Raw genomic sequence first — 24,465 nt, 5'->3', positions numbered from 1 at the left:
TCCCTCTACATTACCCAGTGTTACAGTGAGTGCTCCCGGGGTAGGTACAATACAGAGCTCCCTTTACATTACCCAGTGTTACACTGAGCTCCCGGGGTAGGTACAATACAGAGCTCCCTCTACATTACCCAGTGTTACAGTGAGCTCCCGGGGTAGGTACAATACAGAGCTCCCTCTACATTACCCAGTGTTACAGTGAGCTCCCGGGGTAGGTACAATACAGAGCTCTCTCTACATTACCCAGTGTTACACTGAGCTCCCGGGGTAGGCACAATACAGAGCTCCCTCTACATTACCCCCAGTGTTACACTGAGCTCCCGGGGTAGGTACAATACAGAGCTCCCTCTACATTACCCAGTGTTACACTGAGTGCTCCCGGGGTAGGTACAATACAGAGCTCCCTCTACATTACCCAGTGTTGCACTGAGCTCCCGGGGTAGGTACAATACAGAGCTCCCTCTACATTACCCAGTGCTACACTGAGCTCCCGGGGTAGGTACAATACAGAGCTCCCTCTACATTACCCAGTGTTACAGTGAGTGCTCCCGGGGTAGGTACAATACAGAGCTCCCTCCACATTACCCAGTGTTACAGTGAGTGCTCCCGGGGTAGGTACAATACAGAGCTCCCTTTACATTACCCAGTGTTACAGTGAGTGCTCCCGGGGTAGGTACAATACAGAGCTCCCTCTACATTACCCAGTGTTACACTGAGTGCTCCCGGGGTAGGTACAATACAGAGCTCTCTGTACATTACCCTGTGTTACACTGAGCTCCCGGGGTAGGTACAATACAGAGCTCCCTCTACAATACCCAGTGTTACACTGAGCTCCCGGGGTAGGTACAATACAGAGCTCTCTCTACATTACCCAGTGTTACACTGAGCTCCCGGGGTTAGGTACAATACAGAGCTCCCTCTACATTACCCAGTGTTACACTGAGCTCCCGGGGTAGGTACAATACAGAGCTCTCTCTACATTACCCCCAGTGTTGCAGTGAGTGCTCCCGGGGTAGGTACAATACAGAGCTCCCTCTACATTACCCAGTGTTACAGTGAGCTCCCGGGGTAGGTACAATACAGAGCTCCCTCTACATTACCCAGTGTTACACTGAGTGCTCCCGGGGTAGGTACAATACAGAGCTCCCTCTACATTACCCAGTGTTACACTGAGTGCTCCCGGGGTAGGTACAATACAGAGCTCCCTCTACATTACCCAGTGTTACACTGAGCTCCCAGGGTAGGTACAATACAGAGCTCCCTCTACATTACCCAGTGTTACACTGAGTGCTCCCGGGGTAGGTACAATACAGAGCTCCCTCTACATTACCCAGTGTTACACTGAGTGCTCCCGGGGTAGGTACAATACAGAGCTCCCTCTACATTACCCAGTGTTACACTGAGCTCCCGGGGTAGGTACAATACAGAGCTCCCTCTACATTACCCAGTGTCACAGTTTTAATGTATTTGCTTCATGGGTTCTTTGCTGAAAATTCGTTGCAACACATTGCTATTAAGAACTAGTTGGTTTATTAACAAAAGGTTTAACAATTGCACAACACATGACCAGTTCATCCACCGGGCTCACAACCACCTGCCCCATTGTTGATCCCCCGAGCCCAACTGGCTGGGGTTTTATTGAGTCTTGTGGACATCACGTGACTGGCTAAGCTACTCACAATGCAACAGCCACACAAGTATTTTACAGTAACTTTAAATCGAGTGCCCCCTGTTGTACGTGCACAAAAAAAACACAAATGAACCTCTCAACAATAAAGGGAACCTTCCCGATCGAATTAATGATGGCCCCCTTGGCCGTGCCCAGGAGCAGGCCCCACGAGGAGGCCCTCGGACCTGCCCGCTCCCCTCCCGTAGTCACTTTCTCTCATCTCACTTCTTGTCGCAATTCCCATTTTCTCAGCTGACCACCTGGATCCAGCACATGGTGCCCAAGATCGAAGACGGAAATGATTTCGGAGTGGCCATACAGGTGAGCAGCCGGGGAAGGGGAAAGTGCTGAGGTGGGGGTTGTCGGGGATCGGGGTGGTGGGGGGGTGGTGGAGAGTGCGGTGATTGATGCACAAGGGTGGGGAAAACAGCCCGTAACCCCTTCCTCAGAGAAAGTGACCCACCCCCATCGAGTGAGGGAATCGCCCACCCCTGAGATACTATCAATCGTTCGTGTGACTGACCTTGTAATTGGGATCGGGATAATCGCGGATCGCCGGCCGGATTTAGTATCTCAGCTCATCCGCTGCTGAAGCCCTCGCCCGTGCCTTTGTTACCTCCAGACGTGACTATCCCAACACACTCCTGGCTGGCCTCCCACATTCTACCCCACGTAAACTAGAGGTGATCCAATACTCAGCTGCCCCGTGTCCTAACACACACCAAGTCCCGCTCACCCATCACCCCCTGTGCTCACTGCCCCGTGTCCTAACTCGCACCGAGTCCCACTCACCCATCACCCCCTGTGCTCACTGCCCTGTGTCCTAACTCGCATCGAGTCCCACTCACCCATCACCCCCTGTGCTCACTGCCCTGTGTCCTAACACACACCCAGTCCCGCTCACCCATCACCCCCTGTGCTCACTGCCCCGTGTCCTAACTCACACCCAGTCCCACTCACCCATCACCCCCTGTGCTCACTGCCCCGTGTCCTAACTCGCACCCAGTCCCACTCACCCATCGCCCCCTGTGCTCACTGCCCCGTGTCCTAACTCGCATCGAGTCCCGCTCACCCATCACCCCCTGTGCTCACTGTCCCGTGTCCTAACTCGCACCCAGTCCCGCTCACCCATCGCCCCCTGTGCTCACTGCCCCGTGTCCTAACTCGCACCGAGTCCCGCTCACCCATCACCCCCTGTGCTCACTGTCCTGTGTCCTAACTCGCACCCAGTCCCGCTCACCCATCACCCCCTGTGCTCACTGCCCCGTGTCCTAACTCGCACCGAGTCCCGCTCACCCATCACCCCCTGTGCTCACTGCCCCGTGTCCTAACTCGCACCGAGTCCCACTCACCCATCACCCCCTGTGCTCACTGCCCCGTGTCCTAACTCGCACCAAGTCCCGCTCACCCATCACCCCCTGTGCTCACTGCCCCGTGTCCTAACTCACACCCAGTCCCGCTCACCCATCACCCCCTGTGCTCGCTGCCCCGTGTCCTCGCTGCCCCGTGTCCTAACTCACACCCAGTCCCGCTCACCCATCACCCCCTGTGCTCACTGCCCCGTGTCCTAACTCGCACCCAGTCCCACTCACCCATCACCCCCTGTGCCCCGTGTCCTAACTCGCACCGAGTCCCACTCACCCATCACCCCCTGTGCTCACTGCCCCCGTGTCCTAACTCGCACCAAGTCCCACTCACCCATCACCCCCTGTGCTCACTGTCCCGTGTCCTAACTCACACTGAGTCCCGCTCATCCATCACCCCCTGTGCTCACTGCCCCGTGTCCTAACTCACACCCAGTCCCACTCACCCATCTCCCCCTGTGCTCACTGCCCCGTGTCCTAACTCACACTGAGTCCCGCTCATCCATCACCCCCTGTGCTCACTGACCCTGTGTCCTAACTCACACCCAGTCCCACTCATCCATCACCCCCTGTGCTCACTGCCCGTGTCCTAACTCGCACCGAGTCCCACTCATCCATCACCCCCTGTGCTCACTGCCCCGTGTCCTAACTCGTACCCAGTCCCGCTCACCCATCACCCCCTGTGCTCACTGTCCCGTGTCCTAACTCACACCGAGTCCCACTCACCCATCACCCCCTGTGCTCACTGCCCCGTGGCCTAACTTGTACCCAGTCCCGCTCACCCATCACCCCCTGTGCTCGCTGCCCCGTGTCCTAACTCGCACCCAGTCCCGCTCACCCATCACCCTCTGTGCTCACTGCTCCGTGTCCTAACTCGCACCCAGTCCCGCTCACCCATCACCCTCTGTGCTCACTGCCCCCGTGGCCTAACTCGCACCGAGTCCCGCTCACCCGTCACCCCCTGTGCTCGCTGACCTACATTGGCTCGCGGTTAAACAACGCCTCGATTTCAAAATTCTCATCCTTGTTTGCAAATCCCTCCATGGCCCTCGCCCCCTCCCTATCTCTGTAATCTCCTCCAGCCCCACAACCCCCCCGAGATGTCTGCGCTCCTCTAATTCTGCCCTCCTGACCATCCCTGATTATAATCGCTCCACCATCGGTGGCCGTGCCTTCTGTTGCCTGGGCCCCAAGCTCTGGAACTCCCTCCCTAAACCTCTCCGCCTCTCTACCTCTCCATCCTCCTTCAAGACGCTCCTTAAAACCTACCTCTGACCAACCTGCCCTCATTTCTTCTTGTGTGGCTTGATGTCAAATCTTTATCTCATTACACTCCTGTGAAGCACCGGGGAACGTTTCACTATGTTACAGGCGCTATATAAATACAGGTTGTTGTTGTTGCTCCCCCACTGTTCCTGGCTTCTTGCCATTTCGAAAATAATCTCACCCAGAACTGGGTGCAGTTAGGGCGAGGGGTAGGGGGTGCTATTATTGGCCTCAGTACCCTCTCCCAGTGAGAAAACAAAAGCAGGCAAGGCCCTGCTCCTGATCACTATCTGATTGGATGGGTCCTCGAGCCTGCTCCGCCATTCAATAAGACCATGGCTGATCTGATCATGGACTCAGCTCCACTTCCCCGCCCGCTCCCCATAACCCTTCACTCCCTTATCGCTCAAACATCTGTCTATCTCCACCTTAAATATATTCAATGACCCAGCCTCCACAGCTCTCTGGGGCAGAGAATTCCACAGATTTACAACCCTCTGAGAGAAGAAATTCCTCCTCATCTCAGTTTTAAATGGGCGGCCCCTTATTCTGAGACTATGCCCCCTAGTTCTAGTCTCCCCCATCAGTGGAAACATCCTCTCTGCATCCACCTTGTCTAGCCCCCTCATAATCTGATACGTTTCGATAAGATCACCTCTCATTCTCTGAACTCCAATGAGTAGAGGCCCAACCTCCTCAACCTTTCCTCATAAGTCAACCCCCTCATCCCCGGAATCAACCGAGTGAACCTTCTCTGAACTGCCTCCAATGTAAGTCTATCCCTCCTTGTGTGTATGTGCGACTCTCGGGTTAGCTGAGTTGGGACTGGAAGTCACTCCTTCCCCACCCCCCGGCCCCCAGCCCTTTATCAAACAGCGTGCAAATGTCCAATTTGTACAGCGTCCCAGGGTGCTTCACAGGAGCGATTATCAAACAAAGTTTGACACCAAGCCACACAAGGAGATATTAGGGCAGGTTGGTCAAAGAGGGAGGTTTTAAGGAGCGTCTTGAAGGAGGAAAGAGAGGCGGAGAGGTTTAGGGAGGGAGTTCCAGAGATTGGGGCCCAGGCAACAGAAGGCACGGCCACCGATGGTGGAGCGATTATAATCAGGGATGCTCAGGGGGGCAGAATTAGAGGAGTGCAGACATCTCGGGGGGTTGTGGGGCTGGAGGAGATTACAGAGATAGGGAGGGGGCGAGGGCCATGGAGGGATTTGTAAACACGGATGAGAATTTGAAGGCGTTGTTTAACGGGGAGCCAATGTAGGTCAGTGAGCGCAGGGGGTGATGGGTGAGCGGGACTGGGTGTGAGTTAGGACACGGGTCAGTGAGCACAGGTGGGTGATGGGTGAGCGGGACTGGGTGCGAGTTAGGACACAGGGCAGTGAGCACAGGGGGTGATGGGTGAGCGGGACTGGGTGGGAGTTAGGACACGGGGCAGTGAGCACAGGGGGTGATGGGTGAGTGGGACTGGGTGCGAGTTAGGACACGGGGCAGTGAGCACAGGGGGTGATGGGTGAGCGGGACTGGGTGTGAGTTCGGACACGGGGCAGTGAGCAAAGGGGTGATGGGTGAGTGGGACTCGGTTCGAGTTAGGACATGGGGCAGTGAGCACAGGGGGTGATGGGTGAGCGGGACTTGGTGCGAGTTAGGACACGGGGTCAGCGAGCACAGGGGGTGATGGGTGAGCGGGACTCGGTGCGAGTTAGGACATGGGGCAGTGAGCACAGGGGGTGATGGGTGAGCGGGACTCTGTGCGAGTTAGGACACGGGGCAGTGAGCACAGGGGGTGATGGGTGAGTGGGACTTGGTGTGAGTTAGGACACGGGGCAGTGAGCACAGGGGGTGATGGGTGAGTGGGACTCGGTGCGAGTTAGGACACGGGGCAGCGAGCACAGGGGGTGATGGGTGAGCGGGACTCGGTGTGAGTTAGGACACGGGGCAGGGAGCACAGGGGGTGATGGGTGAGTGGGACTGGGTGTGAGTTAGGACACGGGGCAGTGAGCACAGGGGGTGATGGGTGAGTGGGACTTGGTGCAAGTTAGGACACGGGGCAGTGAGCACAGGGGGTGATGGGTGAGTGGGACTCGGTGCGAGTTAGGACACGGGGGCAGCGAGCACAGGGGGTGATGGGTGAGTGGGACTGGGTGTGAGTTAGGACACGGGGCAGTGAGCACAGGGGGTGATGGGTGAGCGGGACTCGGTGTGAGTTAGGACACGGGGCAGGGAGCACAGGGGGTGATGGGTGAGTGGGACTGGGTGTGAGTTAGGACACGGGGCAGTGAGCACAGGGGGTGATGGGTGAGTGGGACTTGGTGCAAGTTAGGACACGGGGCAGTGAGCACAGGGGGTGATGGGTGAGTGGGACTGGGTGTGAGTTAGGACACGGGGCAGTGAGCACAGGGGGTGATGGGTGAGCGGGACTGGGTGTGAGTTAGGACACGGGGCAGTGAGCACAGTGGGTGATGGGTGAGTGGGACTGGGTGTGAGTTAGGACACGGGGCAGTGAGCACAGGGGGTGATGGGTGAGCGGGACTCGGTGCTAGTTAGGACACGGGGCAGTGAGCACAGGGGGTGATGGGTGAGCGGGACTCGGTGCGAGTTAGGACACGGAACAGCCGAGTTTTGGATCACCTCTAGTTTTTAGAGGGAAGAACATGGGAGGCCGGCCAGGAGGGAGCAGGAGTGGGTGGGTGAAAGGCGAGGCCTGTGTGGGTGGAGGAGCGATTATCGTGCCCGTGTGTCGCTCTGCGGGGAGAGGTGCTGGGGAATTGGGGAGGGGGTCTGTTTGTCGCTCCTTGCTGGAATGGCCGTGGAGGGAGACGTGTGTGTGTGTGTGTGTGTGTGTGTGTGTGGGGGGGCGGGGAATGGAAGGAGAGGCGGGATTGATTCCGGAGAGTGACGTGCGCCAAATTTGTGTTTCCCTCAGGAAAAGATTCTGGAGCGGATCGCAGCGGTGAAGACCAAAGTGGAGGGGTTCCAGACCAACATCACCAAGTACGACCCCCGAGAATCGGGAATACACCAGCCACTGCACTTGCACAGGGAGCTCCTGCACCCATTCATGTGCACACGATCATACGTGTACGCACAATGTGCTCCCCCCACACACACACATGTACATACATGTGCACACATGCTCCCGCTTTTCCTGGGCCCCAAACTCACGCCTCTCCTGGGCCCCGATCACATCGCTCCACAATCTCTCGCCACTCCTTCTATACTAACAATACTCCGACAGTGGATAGTCAAGGGGCTATACGGGGGGAGGAACTTAACACAATCACAATCACTAAGGAGGTGGTACTCAGTAAGATAATGGGACTAAAGGGGGATAAAACCCCTGGACCTGATGGCTTGCATCCTAGGGTCTTAAGAGAAATAGCGGCTGGGATAGTGGATACATTGGTTGTAATTTACCAAAATTCCCTGGATTCTGGGGAGGTCCCAGCAGATTGGAAAACTGCAAATGTAACGCCCCTATTTAAAAAAGGAGGCAGACAAAAAGCAGGAAACTATAGACCAGTTAGCCCAACATCTGTGGTTGGGAAAATGTTGGAGTCCATTATTAAAGAAGCAATAGCAGGACATTTGGAAAAGCAGAATTCAGTCAGGCAGAGTCAGCATGGATTTATAAAGGGGAAGTCAGGTTTGACAAATTTGCTGGAATTCTTTGAGGAAGTAACGAACAGGGTGGATAAAGGGGAACCAGTGGATGTGGTGTATTTGGATTTCCAGAAGGCATTTGACAAGGTGCCACATAAAAGGTTATTGCACAAGATAAAAGTTCACGGGGTTGGGGGTAATATATTAGCATGGATAGAGGATTGGCTAACTAACAGAAAACAGAGAGTCGGGATAAATGGTTCATTCTCTGGTCGGCAATCAGTAGCCAGTGGGGTGCCGCAGGGATCAGTGCTGGGTCCTCAACTATTTACAATCTATATTAACGACTTGGAAGAGGGGACTGAGTGGAACGTAGCCAAGTTTGCTGATGGTACAAAGATGGGAGGAAAAGCAATGTGTGAGGAGGACATAGACAGGGAAAGTGAGTGGGCAATAATTTGTCAGATGGAGTATAATGTTGGAAAGTGTGAGGTCATGCACTTTGGCAGAAAAAAATCAAAGAGCAAATTATTATTTAAATGGAGAAAGATTGCAAAGTGCCGCAGTACAGCGGGACCTGGGGGTTACTTGTGCATGAAACACAAAAGGATAGTATGCAGGTACAGCAAGTGATCAGGAAGGCCAATGGTATCTTGGCCTTTATTGCAAAGGGGATGGAGTATAAAAGCAGGGAAATCCTGCTACAGTTATACAGGGTATTGGTGAGGCCACACCTGGAGTACTGCGTGCAGTGTTGGTGTCCGTATTTACGAAAGGATATACTTGCTTTGGAGGCAGTTCAGAGAAGGTTCACTCGGTTGATTCCGGGGATGAGAGGGTTGACTTATGAGGAAAGGTTGAGGAGGTTGGGCCTCTACTCATTGGAATTCAGAAGAATGAGAAGTGATCTTATCGAAACGTATAAGATTCTGAGGGGGCTTGACAGGGTGGATGCAGAGAGGATGTTTCCACTGATGGGGGAGACTAGAACTAGGGGACCTAGTCTCAGAATAAGGGGCCGCCCATTTAAAACTGAGATGAGGAGGAATTTCTTCTCTCAGAGGGTTGTAAATCTGTGGAATTCTCTGCCCCAGAGAGCTGTGGAGGCTGGGTCATTGAATATATTTAAGGTGGAGATAGACAGATTCTTAAAAGATAAGGGGTAAGGGGTTATGGGGAGCGGGCGGGGAAGTGGAGCTGAGTCCATGATCGGATCAGCCATGATCTTATTGAATGGCGGAGCAGGCTCGAGGGGCCGAATGGCCGACTCCTGCTCCTGTTCCTGATGTTCCTTCGCCCCGACCTCGCCGCTCTGCTGTCTGCCCACGCTCCAATCAGCGACCTGGACCTTGGTGACGTCCAATCCGGTCGCCCTCTCCAACACGCGCTGTACCCTGAAGTGGTATATGCTCCTTTGAAGTCCCTTACCATGAGTTTGGGGGCCCAGGAGAGGCGAGGGGCCCAGGGGCAGCACGGGCCCAGCCCACACTGTGCGATATGTGGGCGCACTAGGTCCATGCAGCAGAGCTGGTCTCCAGGCGTCCTGGTTAACCCTTGCCCCTGGACCAAGACCTCGCTCTGTCAAGCCACGTGTATACAGCATGTTCCCCACACACATGCGTGTACATGTGGTCACACGGGGACACAGTGCTCCCGTGCACACATACATGTGCACACGGTCACATGTATACAGTGCGTTCCCCACACACACACACACGTGTGCACATGGTCAGACATGTATGCACAGGGTGCTCCCCACACATGCATGTACACACAGTTACACGTGTACACAGCGTGTTTCCCACACACGGCGGGGGGGGAGGGGGGATGGATAGATGGCCCCCCTCCATCTCCCTCTGTCAAACTGTATAAGGGGTGGTACTTTAACCCCCCAAAATAAGCGGCTTGGAGTCAGGTGGGAGGTTGAAAAGTGGCAGAAATCTGAATCCCGACCCCAACCCGCACATTTCCAGTTTTAACGGAGACGGGATGGGTGAACTGCTCCCAGGAGGCCCTTTAAATCATAGAACCACAGACATTTACCGCACGGAGGGAGGCCATTCGGCCCATCGTGTCCACACCGGCCGACCAAGAGCTACCCGGCCTAATCCCACTTTCCCGCTCTGGGTCCGTAGCCCTGTAGGTTACAGCACTTCAGGGGCACATCCAGGTACTTTTTAAATGTGGGGAGGGTTTCTGCCTCTACCACCCTTTCAGGCCGTGAGTTCCGCCCCAGACCCCCACCACCCTCTGGGTGAAGACATTTCCCATTAAATCCCCTCTAAACCTCCCCCCAATTACTTTAAATCTATGCCCCCTGGTTGTTGACCTCTCTGCTAAGGGAAACAGGTCCGTCCTATCCACTCTATCCAGGCCCCTTCATCATTTTATACACCTCAATCAGGTCTCCCCTCAGTCTCCTCTGTTCCAAAGAAAACAACCCCAGCCTATCCAATCTTTCCTCATCGCTAAAATTCTCCAGTCCAAGCAACATCCTGGTAAATCTCCTCTGTACCCTCTCCAGTGCAACATCCTGGTAAATCTCCTCTGTACCCTCTCCAGTGCAACATCCTGGTAAATCTCCTCTGTACCCTCTCCAGTGCGATCACATCCTTCCTGTAATGTGGTGACCAGAACTGTGCACGCAGTACTCCAGCTGTGGCCTGACTAGTGTTTTATACAGTTCAAGCATAACCTCCCTGCTCTTGTATTCTATACCTCGGCTAATAAAGGCAAGTATTCCGTCTGCCTTCTTAACCACCTGATCCACCTGGCCTGCTACCTTCAGGGAACTGTGGACCTGCACTCCCAGGTCCCTGTGTTCCTCGACACCTCTCAGTGTCCGAACATTTAATGTGTATTCCCTCGCCTTGTTAGCCCCTCCCCAAATGCATTACCTCACACTTCTCCGGATTAAACTCCATTTGCCACATCTCTGCCCACCTGATATATTGATATCTTCCTGCAGTCCACAGCTTTCTTCTTCATTATCAATCACACGCCCGATTTTAGTATCATCTGCAAACTTCTTCATCATACCCTCTACATTCAAGTCTAGACTCCACACTGTCGGAAGGATGTTGAGGCAATGGAGAGGGGTACAGCGCAGATTTGCTGGGATACCACCTGGTCTGCGGAGGTTGGGATTCAGAGAAAGGCAGGGGCCCAGAATTTCGTCGCGGGCGATTGGCTTCAAACGGGCGGGCAATCTGATACCACCGGCCGAAACCAATTAACAACATCAGAAACTGGAGCGGGAGCCGGCCATTCGGCCCCTCGAGCCTGCTCCGCCATTCAATAAGATCAGGGCTGATCTGATCATGGACTCAGCTCCACTTCCCCGCCCGCTCCCCATAACCCTTCACTCCCTTATCGCTCAAACATCTGTCTATCTCCACCTTAAATATATTCAATGTCCCAGCCTCCACAGCTCTCTGGGGCAGAGAATTCCACAGATTTACAACCCTCTGAGAGAAGAAATTCCTCCTCATCTCAGTTTTAAATGGGCCATTCTAAGACCATGCCCCCTAGTTCCAGTCTCCCCCATCAGTGGAAACATCCTCTCTGCATCCACCTTGTCGAGCTCCCTCATAATCTGATACGTTTCGATAAGATCACCTCTCATTCTTCTGAACTCCAATGAGTAGAGGCCCAACCTCCTCAACCTTTCTTCATAAGACAACCCCCTCGTCTCCGGAATCAACCGAGTGAACCTTCTCTGAACAGCCTCCACAGCAAGTATATCCTTCCTTAAATACAGAGACCAAAACTGCACGCAGTACTCCAGGTGTGGCCTCACCAATACCCTGTACAGTTGTAGCAGGACTTCTCTGCTTTTATACTCCATCCCCCCCTTGCAATAAAGGCCAACATTCCATCGACCTTCCTGATCACTTGCTGTACCTGCAGACTAACCTTTTGTGTTTCATGCACAATTTCTCGGCCTGAGGCTGTTTTCACTGAATGGGAGGAGGATTGAGGGGTGAATCGGGATAGCGCAGGCCGAGACTGCCTGTGAGTCGGAGTTTCAGGGGTTGAAAGTGGGCACCGCTGTTTCTGAGGCGATGTCACGGCCCGAGTGTTACCGCCGGGCGCTCCGGTGCAGGCTCCAGCTGACACATTCGGTTGTGACGCCCAAAGATGAGAGAGCAGCGCTTAAAAAGGTGGCGTTGCACTCTCTCGCCCTCGGGCGGGAGCTCAGGAGGCCGACTGAATCCGGCAGCGAGAGGCTGCCGACAGGCTAGCTGGGAAAAACGGGAAGGGAAGGGAAAGAAAGAGAAAAAAAAAAAACCCCCCTCAAACTTCTCCGACCCACTCGCGCAAACTCCCTCGCTGTTACAACGGATGAAAAGCCTCGGCCTCCGTACAAACCACATATCGTGGGAGCGGCGCCACGGGGGGGGGGAGGGGGGAGGGGCGCTGTACGCTGGGTGACATCACCCCGCGGGTGGCATTCGGCGGTGCAGCGGTATCTCTTGGCACCTCGACAGAAGAGCCGACCGAATTTCTCCCGCATCACTTGCCTTTGTTGCCTGGCAACACCCAATGGTGGGCCTTTGTTGCCCGTTCATCACCTGGCAACACCCAATGGTGGGCCTTTGTTGCCCGTTCATCACCTGGCAACACCCAACGGTGGGCCTTTGTTGCCCGTTCATCGCCTGGCAACACCCAACGGTGGGCCTTTGTTGCCCGTTCATCACCTGGCAACACCCAATGGTGGGCCTTTGTTGCCCGTTCATCACCTGGCAACACCCAATGGTGGGCCTTTGTTGCCCGTTCATCACCTGGCAACACCCAATGGTGGGCCTTTGTTGCCCGTTCATCACCTGGCAACACCCAACGGTGGGCCTTTGTTGCCGGTTAGCCGCCTGGCACCAGGACTAACGGGCGATGTTCGGAAGGGAATTTCGACCCGTGAGGGTCAAGAATGAGGGGCCCTGGATATATTTCGGGGAGAGAGGGAGAGCGGGAGAAAGCTTTCTGTACTCGAGGGTTGTGAGGCTGTGGAACACACCACCCAGAGAGAGTGGTTGAGGCCGAGACCCAGGTCGTCATTAAAGAATGGGTTTGGTAGTTGGAGGGAAAAGGGGATTTGGCCCCGATCTTTGGGCACCCTGTGCGGAGGGGAGCGGGCAGGTCCGAGGGCCTCCTCGTGGGGCCTGCTCCTGGGCACGGCCAAGGCGGGCCATCAGCCGGTCCAGGCAGCGGGCGGTCGAGGGGGTCGTTCAGCCTGACTGCCTGCCTCTCTTCCGCGGTTACATCCGGGTCGGGGTGTCCCTGGAGATGGAGCACGCGGTGTCCACCGGTACGCTCGCGGCCTTCCGCGAGAGGTGGGCGCCGGAGGGACTGGAGTGCATCGTTACCCCCGGCAACCAAACTCTAACCTGATTAAAGGTTTTCAACACAGTTTTAAATTGTTAATTTGTGGGTTCCAGTGCCAAAACGGGCCACTTGATTCAAAGTTTTCCACTAACATTGTTGAAGGGATTTGGGAACGGGCCAGCTCCGTTTGGCTCGCGTGGAGGACAGACACCAACACGGGCTGGTAGGCCGAAGGGCCTGTCTCTGTGTTCTACTACATACACGCACAGGATATCCTGCGCACACACGGTCCTCGCTGACTTTTCGCCCCCTCTCGCCTCCGTAGGTACTTCACTGAACGAGGAGACGCAGTAGGCAAAGCTTCGAAGGACACGCACGTGGTGAGTAACCCGCCAACTTCAACGGAGCTCGGGCCTGTGGGGTTAGGCCCAATCCTCGGGCCTAGACCGGGTGGACCCAATCCTCGGGCCTAGACTGGGTGGGGCCAATCCTCGGGCCTAGACTGGGTGGGCCCAGACCTCAGGCCTAGGCTGGGTGGGCCCAGACCTCGGGCCTGTGGGGTTAGGCTCAATCCTCGGGCCTAGATCGGGTGGACCCAATCCTCGGGCCTAGACTGGGTGGGGCCAATCCTCGGGCCTAGACTGGGTGGGGCCAATCCTCGGGCCTGTGGGGTTAGGCCCAATCCTCGGGCCTAGATCGGGTGGACCCAATCCTCGGGCCTAGACTGGGTGGACCCAATCCTCGGGCCTAGACTGGGTGGGCCCAATCCTCGTACCTAGACTGGGTGGGGCCAATCCTCGGGCCTAGACTGGGTGGGGCCAATCCTCGGGCCTAGACTGGGTGGGCCCAATCCTCGTACCTAGACTGGGTGGGGCCAGACCTCGGGCCTAGACTGGGTGGGCCCAGACCTCAGGCCTAGGCTGGGTGGGCCCAGACCTCAGGCCTAGGCTGGGTGGGCCCAGACCTCAGGCCTAGGCTGGGTGGGCCCAATCCTCGGGCCTAGACTGGGTGGGGCCAATCCTCGGGCCTAGACTGGGTGGGGCCAATCCTCGGGCCTAGACTGGGTGGGCCCAGACCTCGGGCCTAGACTGGGTGGGGCCAATCCTCGGGCCTAGACTGGGTGGGCCCAGACCTCGGGCCTAGACTGGGTGGGCCCAGACCTCGGGCCTAGACTGGGTGGGGCCAATCCTCGGGCCTAGGCTGGGTGGGCCCAGACCTCGGGCCTAGACTGGGTGGGCCCAGACCTCGAGATGGACTGGGTGGGCCCAGACCTCGAGCTTGGACTGGGTGGGCCCAGACCTCGAGCTTGGACTGGGTCGGCCCAGACCTCGAGCTTGGACTGGGTGGGCCCAGACCTCGAGCTTGGACTGGGTGGGCCCAGACCTCGAGCTTGGACTGGGTCGGCCCAGACCTCGAGCTTGGACTGGGTGGGGCCAATCCTCGGGCCTAGACTGGGTGGGCCCAGACCTCGGGCCTAGACTGGGTGGGCCCAGACCTCGAGCTTGGACTGGGTGGGCCCAGACCTCGAGCTTGGACTGGGTGGGCCCAGACCTCGAGCTTGGACTGGGTCGGCCCAGACCTCGAGCTTGGACTGGGTGGGCCCAGATCTCGGGTCTGGACTGGGTGGGCCCAGACTTCAGCCTAAACAGGTGGGCTGAACTCTGTGCCTGCATGATAGATTGTGAGTTTTGTTCAGTCGGACCTGCGCTGGTGATCAGTGCCCTCTCACAGTCCGGTGCCCCGCCCGCTCTCGGGGCGACCCGGTGTGAGCCCGGCAGGATAACTCCCCCTACCCTCCCGCTGCCTGATTGCTGGGCCACTGACGGTTTTGCCGGTTGCCCGTTTCAGATGGATTACCGCCAGCTGGTCCATGAGAAGGACGAGGCCGCTTACATGGACATCAGGACGATGATCATGGACATCAGGGGCTTCTACGTAAGTACGGAGAATGGGGGCGGGCAAGGGAGGGGGCACAATTACTGACACACACCCTGTGGGGAGGGTAATTACTGACACACCGCCTGTGAGGAGGGTAATTACTGACACACCGCCTGTGGGGAGGGTAATTACTGACACACACACCCTGTGGGGAGGGTAATTACTGACACACCCCCTGTGGGGAGGGTAATTACTGACACACCGCCTGTGGGGAGGGTAATTACTGACACACACCCTGTGGGGAGGGTAATTACTGACACACACACCCTGTGGGGAGGGTAATTACTGACGTACCCCCTGTGGGGAGGGTAATTACTGACACACACCCTGTGGGGAGGGTAATTACTGACACACACACCCTGTAGGGAGGGTAATTACTGACGTACCCCCTGTGGGGAGGGTAATTACTGACACACACCCTGTGGGGAGGGTAATTACTGACACACACCCTGTGGGGAGGGTAATTACTGACACACACACCCTGTAGGGAGGGTAATTACTGACGTACCCCCTGTGGGGAGGGTAATTACTGACACACACCCTGTGGGGAGGGTAATTACTGACACACACCCTGTGGGGAGGGTAATTACTGACACACACACCCTGTAGGGAGGGTAATTACTGACGTACCCCCTGTGGGGAGGGTAATTACTGACACACACCCTGTGGGGAGGGTAATTACTGACACACACCCTGTGGGGAGGGTAATTACTGACACACCCCCTGTGGGGAGGGTAATTACTGACACACCCCCTGTGGGGAGGGTAATTACTGACGTACACCCTGTGGGGAGGGTAATTACTGACACACACCCTGTGGGGAGGGTAATTACTGACACACACCCTGTGGGGAGGGTAATTACTGACGTACACCCTGTGGGGAGGGTAATTACTGACACACCCCCTGTGGGGAGGGTAATTACTGACACACCGCCTGTGGGGAGGGTAATTACTGACACACCCCCTGTGGGGAGGGTAATTACTGACGTACACCCTGTGGGGAGGGTAATTACTGACACACACCCTGTGGGGAGGGTAATTACTGACGTACCCCCTGTGGGGAGGGTAATTACTGACACACAGCCTGTGGGGAGGGTAATTACTGACACACCCCCTGTGGGGAGGGTAATTACTGACACACACCCTGTGGGGAGGGTAATTACTGACGTACCCCCTGTGGGGAGGGTAATTACTGACACACCCTGTGGGGAGGGTAATTACTGACACACACCCTGTGGGGAGGGTAATTACTGACGTACCCCCTGTGGGGAGGGTAATTACTGACGTACCCTGTGGGGAGGGTAATTACTGACACACGCCCTGTGGGGAGGGTAATTACTGACACACAGCCTGTGGGGAGGGTAATTACTGACACACCCCCTGTGGGGAGGGTAATTACTGACACACACACCCTGTGGGGAGGGTAATTACTGACACACACCCTGTGGGGAGGGTAATTACTGACACACCCCCTGTGGGGAGGGTAATTACTGACGTACCCCCTGTGGGGAGGGTAATTACTGACACACACCCTGTGGGGAGGGTAATTACTGACACACCCCCTGTGGGGAGGGTAATTACTGACACACCCCCTGTGGGGAGGGTAATTACTGACACACACCCTGTGGGGAGGGTAATTACTGACACACCCCCTGTGGGGAGGGTAATTACTGACGTACCCCCTGTGGGGAGGGTAATTACTGACACACCCTGTGGGGAGGGTAATTACTGACACACACCCTGTGGGGAGGGTAATTACTGACACACACCCTGTGGGGAGGGTAATTACTGACACACCCCCTGTGGGGAGGGTAATTACTGACACACACACCCTGTGGGGAGGGTAATTACTGACACACACCCTGTGGGGAGGATAATTACTGACACACACCCTGTGGGGAGGGTAGTTACTGACACACACCCTGTGGGGAGGATAATTACTGACACACACCCCCTGTGGGGAGGATAATTACTGACACACAGCCTGTGGGGAGGGTAATTACTGACACACAGCCTGTGGGGAGGGTAATTACTGACACACAGCCTGTGGGGAGGGTAATTACTGACACACAGCCTGTGGGGAGGGTAATTACTGACACACACCCCCTGTGGGGAGGGTAATTACTGACACACACCCCCTGTGGGGAGGGTAATTACTGACACACCCCCTGTGGGGAGGGTAATTACTGACGTACACCCCCTGTGGGGAGGGTAATTACTGACACACCCCCTGTGGGGAGGGTAATTACTGACACACACCCTGTGGGGAGGGTAATTACTGACACACACCCCCTGTGGGGAGGGTAATTACTGACACACCCCCTGTGGGGAGGGTAATTACTGACACACACACCCTGTGGGGAGGGTAATTACTGACGTACACCCTGTGGGGAGGGTAATTACTGACGTACCCCCTGTGGGGAGGGTAATTACTGACACACCCCCTGTGGGGAGGGTAATTACTGACACACAGCCTGTGGGGAGGGTAATTACTGACACACCCCCTGTGGGGAGGGTAATTACTGACGTACCCCCTGTGGGGAGGGTAATTACTGACACACACCCTGTGGGGAGGGTAATTACTGACACACCCCCTGTGGGGAGGGTAATTACTGACACACCCTGTGGGGAGGGTAATTACTGACACACCCTGTGGGGAGGGTAATTACTGACACACCGCCTGTGGGGAGGGTAATTACTGACACACCCTGTGGGGAGGGTAATTACTGACACACCCCCTGTGGGGAGGGTAATTACTGACGTACCCCCTGTGGGGAGGGTAATTACTGACACACACACTGTGGGGAGGGTAATTACTGACACACCCCCTGTGGGGAGGGTAATTACTGACACACAGCCTGTGGGGAGGGTAATTACTGACACACACCCTGTGGGGAGGGTAATTACTGACACACACCCTGTGGGGAGGGTAATTACTGACACACACCCTGTGGGGAGGGTAATTACTGACACACCCCCTGTGGGGAGGGTAATTACTGACACACACCCTGTGGGGAGGGTAATTACTGACGTACCCCCTGTGGGGAGGGTAATTACTGACACACACCCCCTGTGGGGAGGGTAATTACTGACGTACCCCCTGTGGGGAGGGTAATTACTGACACACCCCCTGTGGGGAGGGTAATTACTGACACACACCCCCTGTGGGGAGGGTAATTACTGACGTACCCCCTGTGGGGAGGGTAATTACTGACACACCCCCTGTGGGGAGGGTAATTACTGACACACACCCCCTGTGGGGAGGGTAATTACTGACGTACACCCCCTGTGGGGAGGGTAATTACTGACACACCCCCTGTGGGGAGGGTAATTACTGACACACACCCTGTGGGGAGGGTAATTACTGACGTACACCCCCTGTGGGGAGGGTAATTACTGACACACCCCCTGTGGGGAGGGTAATTACTGACGTACACCCCCTGTGGGGAGGGTAATTACTGACACACCCCCTGTGGGGAGGGTAATTACTGACACACCCCCTGTGGGGAGGGTAATTACTGACGTACACCCCCTGTGGGGAGGGTAATTACTGACACACCCCCTGTGGGGAGGGTAATTACTGACACACACACCCTGTGGGGAGGGTAATTACTGACACACCCTGTGGGGAGGGTAATTACTGACGTACCCCCTGTGGGGAGGGTAATTACTGACACACACCCTGTGGGGAGGGTAATTACTGACACACCCCCTGTGGGGAGGGTAATTACTGACACACCCCCTGTGGGGAGGGTAATTACTGACACACCCTGTGGGGAGGGTAATTACTGACACACACCCTGTGGGGAGGGTAATTACTGACACACCCCCTGTGGGGAGGGTAATTACTGACACACCCCCTGTGGGGAGGGTAATTACTGACACACACCCTGTGGGGAGGGTAATTACTGACACACAGCCTGTGGGGAGGGTAATTACTGACGTACCCCCTGTGGGGAGGGTAATTACTGACACACACCCTGTGGGGAGGGTAATTACTGACACACCCTGTGGGGAGGGTAATTACTGACGTACCCCCTGTGGGGAGGGTAATTACTGACACACACCCTGTGGGGAGGGTAATTACTGACGTACCCCCTGTGGGGAGGGTAATTACTGACACACCCCCTGTGGGGAGGGTAATTACTGACGTACCCCCTGTGGGGAGGGTAATTACTGACGTACCCCCTGTGGGGAGGGTAATTACTGACACACACCCTGTGGGGAGGGTAATTACTGACACACCCCCTGTGGGGAGGGTAATTACTGACACACCCTGTGGGGAGGGTAATTACTGACACACCCTGTGGGGAGGGTAATTACTGACACACCGCCTGTGGGGAGGGTAATTACTGACACACCCTGTGGGGAGGGTAATTACTGACACACCCCCTGTGGGGAGGGTAATTACTGACGTACCCCCTGTGGGGAGGGTAATTACTGACACACACCCTGTGGGGAGGGTAATTACTGACACACCCCCTGTGGGGAGGGTAATTACTGACACACAGCCTGTGGGGAGGGTAATTACTGACACACACCCTGTGGGGAGGGTAATTACTGACACACACCCTGTGGGGAGGGTAATTACTGACACACACCCTGTGGGGAGGGTAATTACTGACACACCCCCTGTGGGGAGGGTAATTACTGACACACACCCTGTGGGGAGGGTAATTACTGACGTACCCCCTGTGGGGAGGGTAATTACTGACACACCCCCTGTGGGGAGGGTAATTACTGACACACACCCCCTGTGGGGAGGGTAATTACTGACACACCCCCTGTGGGGAGGGTAATTACTGACACACACCCCCTGTGGGGAGGGTAATTACTGACACACACCCCCTGTGGGGAGGGTAATTACTGACGTACACCCCCTGTGGGGAGGGTAATTACTGACGTACACCCCCTGTGGGGAGGGTAATTACTGACGTACACCCCCTGTGGGGAGGGTAATTACTGACACACCCCCTGTGGGGAGGGTAATTGCTGACACACACCCCCTGTGGGGAGGGTAATTACTGACACACCCTGTGGGGAGGGTAATTACTGACGTACACCCCCTGTGGGGAGGGTAATTACTGACACACCCCCTGTGGGGAGGGTAATTACTGACACACCCCCTGTGGGGAGGGTAATTACTGACACACCCCCTGTGGGGAGGGTAATTACTGACGTACACCCCCTGTGGGGAGGGTAATTACTGACGTACACCCCCTGTGGGGAGGGTAATTACTGACACACCCCCTGTGGGGAGGGTAATTACTGACACACCCCCTGTGGGGAGGGTAATTACTGACGTACACCCCCTGTGGGGAGGGTAATTACTGACGTACACCCCCTGTGGGGAGGGTAATTACTGACACACCCCCTGTGGGGAGGGTAATTACTGACACACCCCCTGTGGGGAGGGTAATTACTGACGTACACCCCCTGTGGGGAGGGTAATTACTGACACACCCCCTGTGGGGAGGGTAATTACTGACACACCCTGTGGGGAGGGTAATTACTGACACACCCTGTGGGGAGGGTAATTACTGACGTACCCCCTGTGGGGAGGGTAATTACTGACGTACCCCCTGTGGGGAGGGTAATTACTGACACACACCCTGTGGGGAGGGTAATTACTGACACACACCCTGTGGGGAGGGTAATTACTGACGTACCCCCTGTGGGGAGGGTAATTACTGACACACACCCTGTGGGGAGGGTAATTACTGACACACACCCTGTGGGGAGGGTAATTACTGACGTACACCCTGTGGGGAGGGTAATTACTGATGTACCCCCTGTGGGGAGGGTAATTACTGACACACACCCTGTGGGGAGGGTAATTACTGACGTACACCCTGTGGGGAGGGTAATTACTGATGTACCCCCTGTGGGGAGGGTAATTACTGACACACCCTGTGGGGAGGGTAATTACTGACACACACCCTGTGGGGAGGGTAATTACTGACACACACCCTGTGGGGAGGGTAATTACTGACACACACCCTGTGGGGAGGGTAATTACTGACGTACCCCCTGTGGGGAGGGTAATTACTGACACACCCTGTGGGGAGGGTAATTACTGACGTACCCCCTGTGGGGAGGGTAATTACTGACACACCCTGTGGGGAGGGTAATTACTGACACACACACCCTGTGGGGAGGGTAATTACTGACGTACCCTGTGGGGAGGGTAATTACTGGCACACCCTGTGGGGAGGGTAATTACTGACGTACCCCCTGTGGGGAGGGTAATTACTGACACACCCTGTGGGGAGGGTAATTACTGACACACCCCCTGTGGGGAGGGTAATTACTGACGTACCCCCTGTGGGGAGGGTAATTACTGACACACCCTGTGGGGAGGGTAATTACTGACACACACACCCTGTGGGGAGGGTAATTACTGACGTACCCTGTGGGGAGGGTAATTACTGGCACACAGCCTGTGGGGAGGGTAATTACTGACACACAGCCTGTGGGGAGGGTAATTACTGACACACCCCCTGTGGGGAGGGTAATTACTGACACACACCCTGTGGGGAGGGTAATTACTGACACACACCCTGTGGGGAGGGTAATTACTGACACACAGCCTGTGGGGAGGGTAATTACTGACACACCCCCTGTGGGGAGGGTAATTACTGACACACACCCTGTGGGGAGGGTAATTACTGACACACAGCCTGTGGGGAGGGTAATTACTGACACACCCTGTGGGGAGGGTAATTACTGACACACACCCTGTGGGGAGGGTAATTACTGACACACAGCCTGTGGGGAGGGTAATTACTGACACACACCCTGTGGGGAGGGTAATTACTGACACACCCTGTGGGGAGGGTAATTACTGACGTACCCCCTGTGGGGAGGGTAATTACTGACACACACCCTGTGGGGAGGGTAATTACTGACACACACCCTGTGGGGAGGGTAATTACTGACACACAGCCTGTGGGGAGGGTAATTACTGACACACAGCCTGTGGGGAGGGTAATTACTGACACACCCTGTGGGGAGGGTAATTACTGACACACACCCTGTGGGGAGGGTAATTACTGACACACACCCTGTGGGGAGGGTAATTACTGACACACCCTGTGGGGAGGGTAATTACTGACACACACCCTGTGGGGAGGGTAATTACTGACACACAGCCTGTGGGGAGGGTAATTACTGACACACACCCTGTGGGGAGGGTAATTACTGACACACACCCTGTGGGGAGGGTAATTACTGACGTACACCCTGTGGGGAGGGTAATTACTGACACACAGCCTGTGGGGAGGGTAATTACTGACACACAGCCTGTGGGGAGGGTAATTACTGACACACACCCTGTGGGGAGGGTAATTACTGACGTACACCCTGTGGGGAGGGTAATTACTGACGTACACCCTGTGGGGAGGGTAATTACTGACGTACACACCCTGTGGGGAGGGTAATTGCTGACACACACCCTGTGGGGAGGGTAATTACTGACACACCCTGTGGGGAGGGTAATTACTGACGTACCCCCTGTGGGGAGGGTAATTACTGACACACCCTGTGGGGAGGGTAATTACTGACGTACCCCCTGTGGGGAGGGTAATTACTGACACACCCTGTGGGGAGGGTAATTACTGACGTACCCCCTGTGGGGAGGGTAATTACTGACACACACCCTGTGGGGAGGGTAATTACTGACACACACCCTGTGGGGAGGGTAATTACTGACGTACACCCTGTGGGGAGGGTAATTACTGACGTACACCCTGTGGGGAGGGTAATTACTGACGTACACACCCTGTGGGGAGGGTAATTGCTGACACACACCCTGTGGGGAGGGTAATTACTGACGTACACCCTGTGGGGAGGGTAATTACTGACACACCCTGTGGGGAGGGTAATTACTGACACACCCTGTGGGGAGGGTAATTACTGACACACACCCTGTGGGGAGGGTAATTGCTGACGTACCCCCTGTGGGGAGGGTAATTACTGACACACACCCTGTGGGGAGGGTAATTACTGACACACCCTGTGGGGAGGGTAATTACTGACACACAGCCTCGTGGGCGGTGCTGATGAACATGTCAGCGTCACGTTTCCCCGCCCCATTGTGCGTGCTCCAATCTCCGATTGCGATCCCGGGAACAGCCGGATTTTAAAGGCGCCCGTTGAACAGGGTTTTCCCAACGGGCTTTCCCTGGAGCTGAGCTCTTGCGTGTGTCCGTTACTGCAAGCGGCGTGTCTCGCGCCCCGCGCCCCGCGCCCCGCGTGTGTCCGTTGCCGCAAGCGGCGTGTCTCGCGCCCCGCGCCCCGCGTGTCAACGTTGCGCGGGCCGTCACCCTCCCGAGGGAAGCTGAGCAGCCCCCAGTGATCGGCTCTGCCAGACTGACGTCCCCGACGGGGCGACCGTCAGCAGACAGCCGCCGACGGTTTGCTGCCTCGGACGAACTTTCCGGTCGAGGACCCTCCCGGTCGACAAGCCCCAATCGCATTACCGCCCCCTTGTGGCCGCTAACTGAGGCGTCAGGCCTGTGGGACCTGGGGTCCAATGCGGCGTTGGACACGGGCTGGGGGGAGATTGACCGGTTCCCCTTCTCTCAATCTGCTTGGAATCCATTCTCTCTCTCTCTCTCTCTCTCCTTTTCAAGGTCGAACTGCTGGACATTATCATTAAGAATGCGGAGAAGATTACCAACCCTAAGGGGGAGGAGAAATCCTTCTCCATGTACTGAATGGAGCAGTGGCCGAGGGCGGGGGGGCGTTGGGACGGTCCAGCGTCAAGGGGCAGCGCCTGGTTTGCCTGTCGAAAGTAATCAGCAAGGCAGCAACCGCTGGACCCGGCTTGTGATCTGTGCACTTCGTCCCGAGCCGTGTAATACACTGGCCTCGTGTTTTATGTTGGGATCTGAAATAAAGTTTTATGTTTTGAGTACGAGCCAGTGGCCCGTTTTTGCACCTTGTTATATCTACCTGTGTGTCTCTCTCTGTGGATCAGCCGCCTGCTCTCACTCGAATTCCCACTCCAGGGTCTCGAGCCCAGTACTCCTGCTGCACTGTCGGAGGTGAGAACATCAGGAACAGGAGCAGGAGTCGGCCATACGGCCCCTCGAGCCTGCTCCGCCATTCAATACGATCACGGCTGATCCGATCATGGACTCAGCTCCACTTCCCCGCCCGCTCCCCATAACCCTTCACTCCCTTATCGCTCAAAAATCTGTCTCTCTCCACCTTAAATTTTTTTTTAAATTTCAAAATATACTTTATTCATATAAAAATTTGTAAAGTACATTCAAAAGCTGTTCAGTACATTTAGCTGCGG

General features: G+C 55.8%; 1 protein-coding gene across 1 annotated transcript in view; it reads left to right on the top strand.

Annotated features, from left to right (window-relative positions):
• The window catches only part of LOC139258419 (proteasome activator complex subunit 2-like), a 34,460-nt gene extending 10,379 nt beyond the window's left edge, over positions 1–24,081 (top strand). The window contains exons 4-8 of the mRNA XM_070874771.1: positions 1,919–1,987; positions 7,226–7,293; positions 13,550–13,604; positions 15,073–15,159; positions 23,795–24,081. Of these exons, the coding sequence (XP_070730872.1) occupies positions 1,919–1,987; positions 7,226–7,293; positions 13,550–13,604; positions 15,073–15,159; positions 23,795–23,878 (363 nt within the window). The 3' untranslated portion in view covers positions 23,879–24,081. The remainder of the gene's footprint in view (positions 1–1,918; positions 1,988–7,225; positions 7,294–13,549; positions 13,605–15,072; positions 15,160–23,794) is intronic.
• Positions 24,082–24,465: the final 384 nt, after the last annotated feature.

The sequence above is a fragment of the Pristiophorus japonicus genome, unplaced genomic scaffold (genome assembly GCF_044704955.1).
Source record: "Pristiophorus japonicus isolate sPriJap1 unplaced genomic scaffold, sPriJap1.hap1 HAP1_SCAFFOLD_968, whole genome shotgun sequence".
Taxonomy (NCBI): Eukaryota; Metazoa; Chordata; class Chondrichthyes; family Pristiophoridae; genus Pristiophorus; species Pristiophorus japonicus.
The sequence above is the reverse complement of the archived record's forward strand: the minus strand, read 5'-3'. Positions and strand labels throughout refer to the sequence as shown.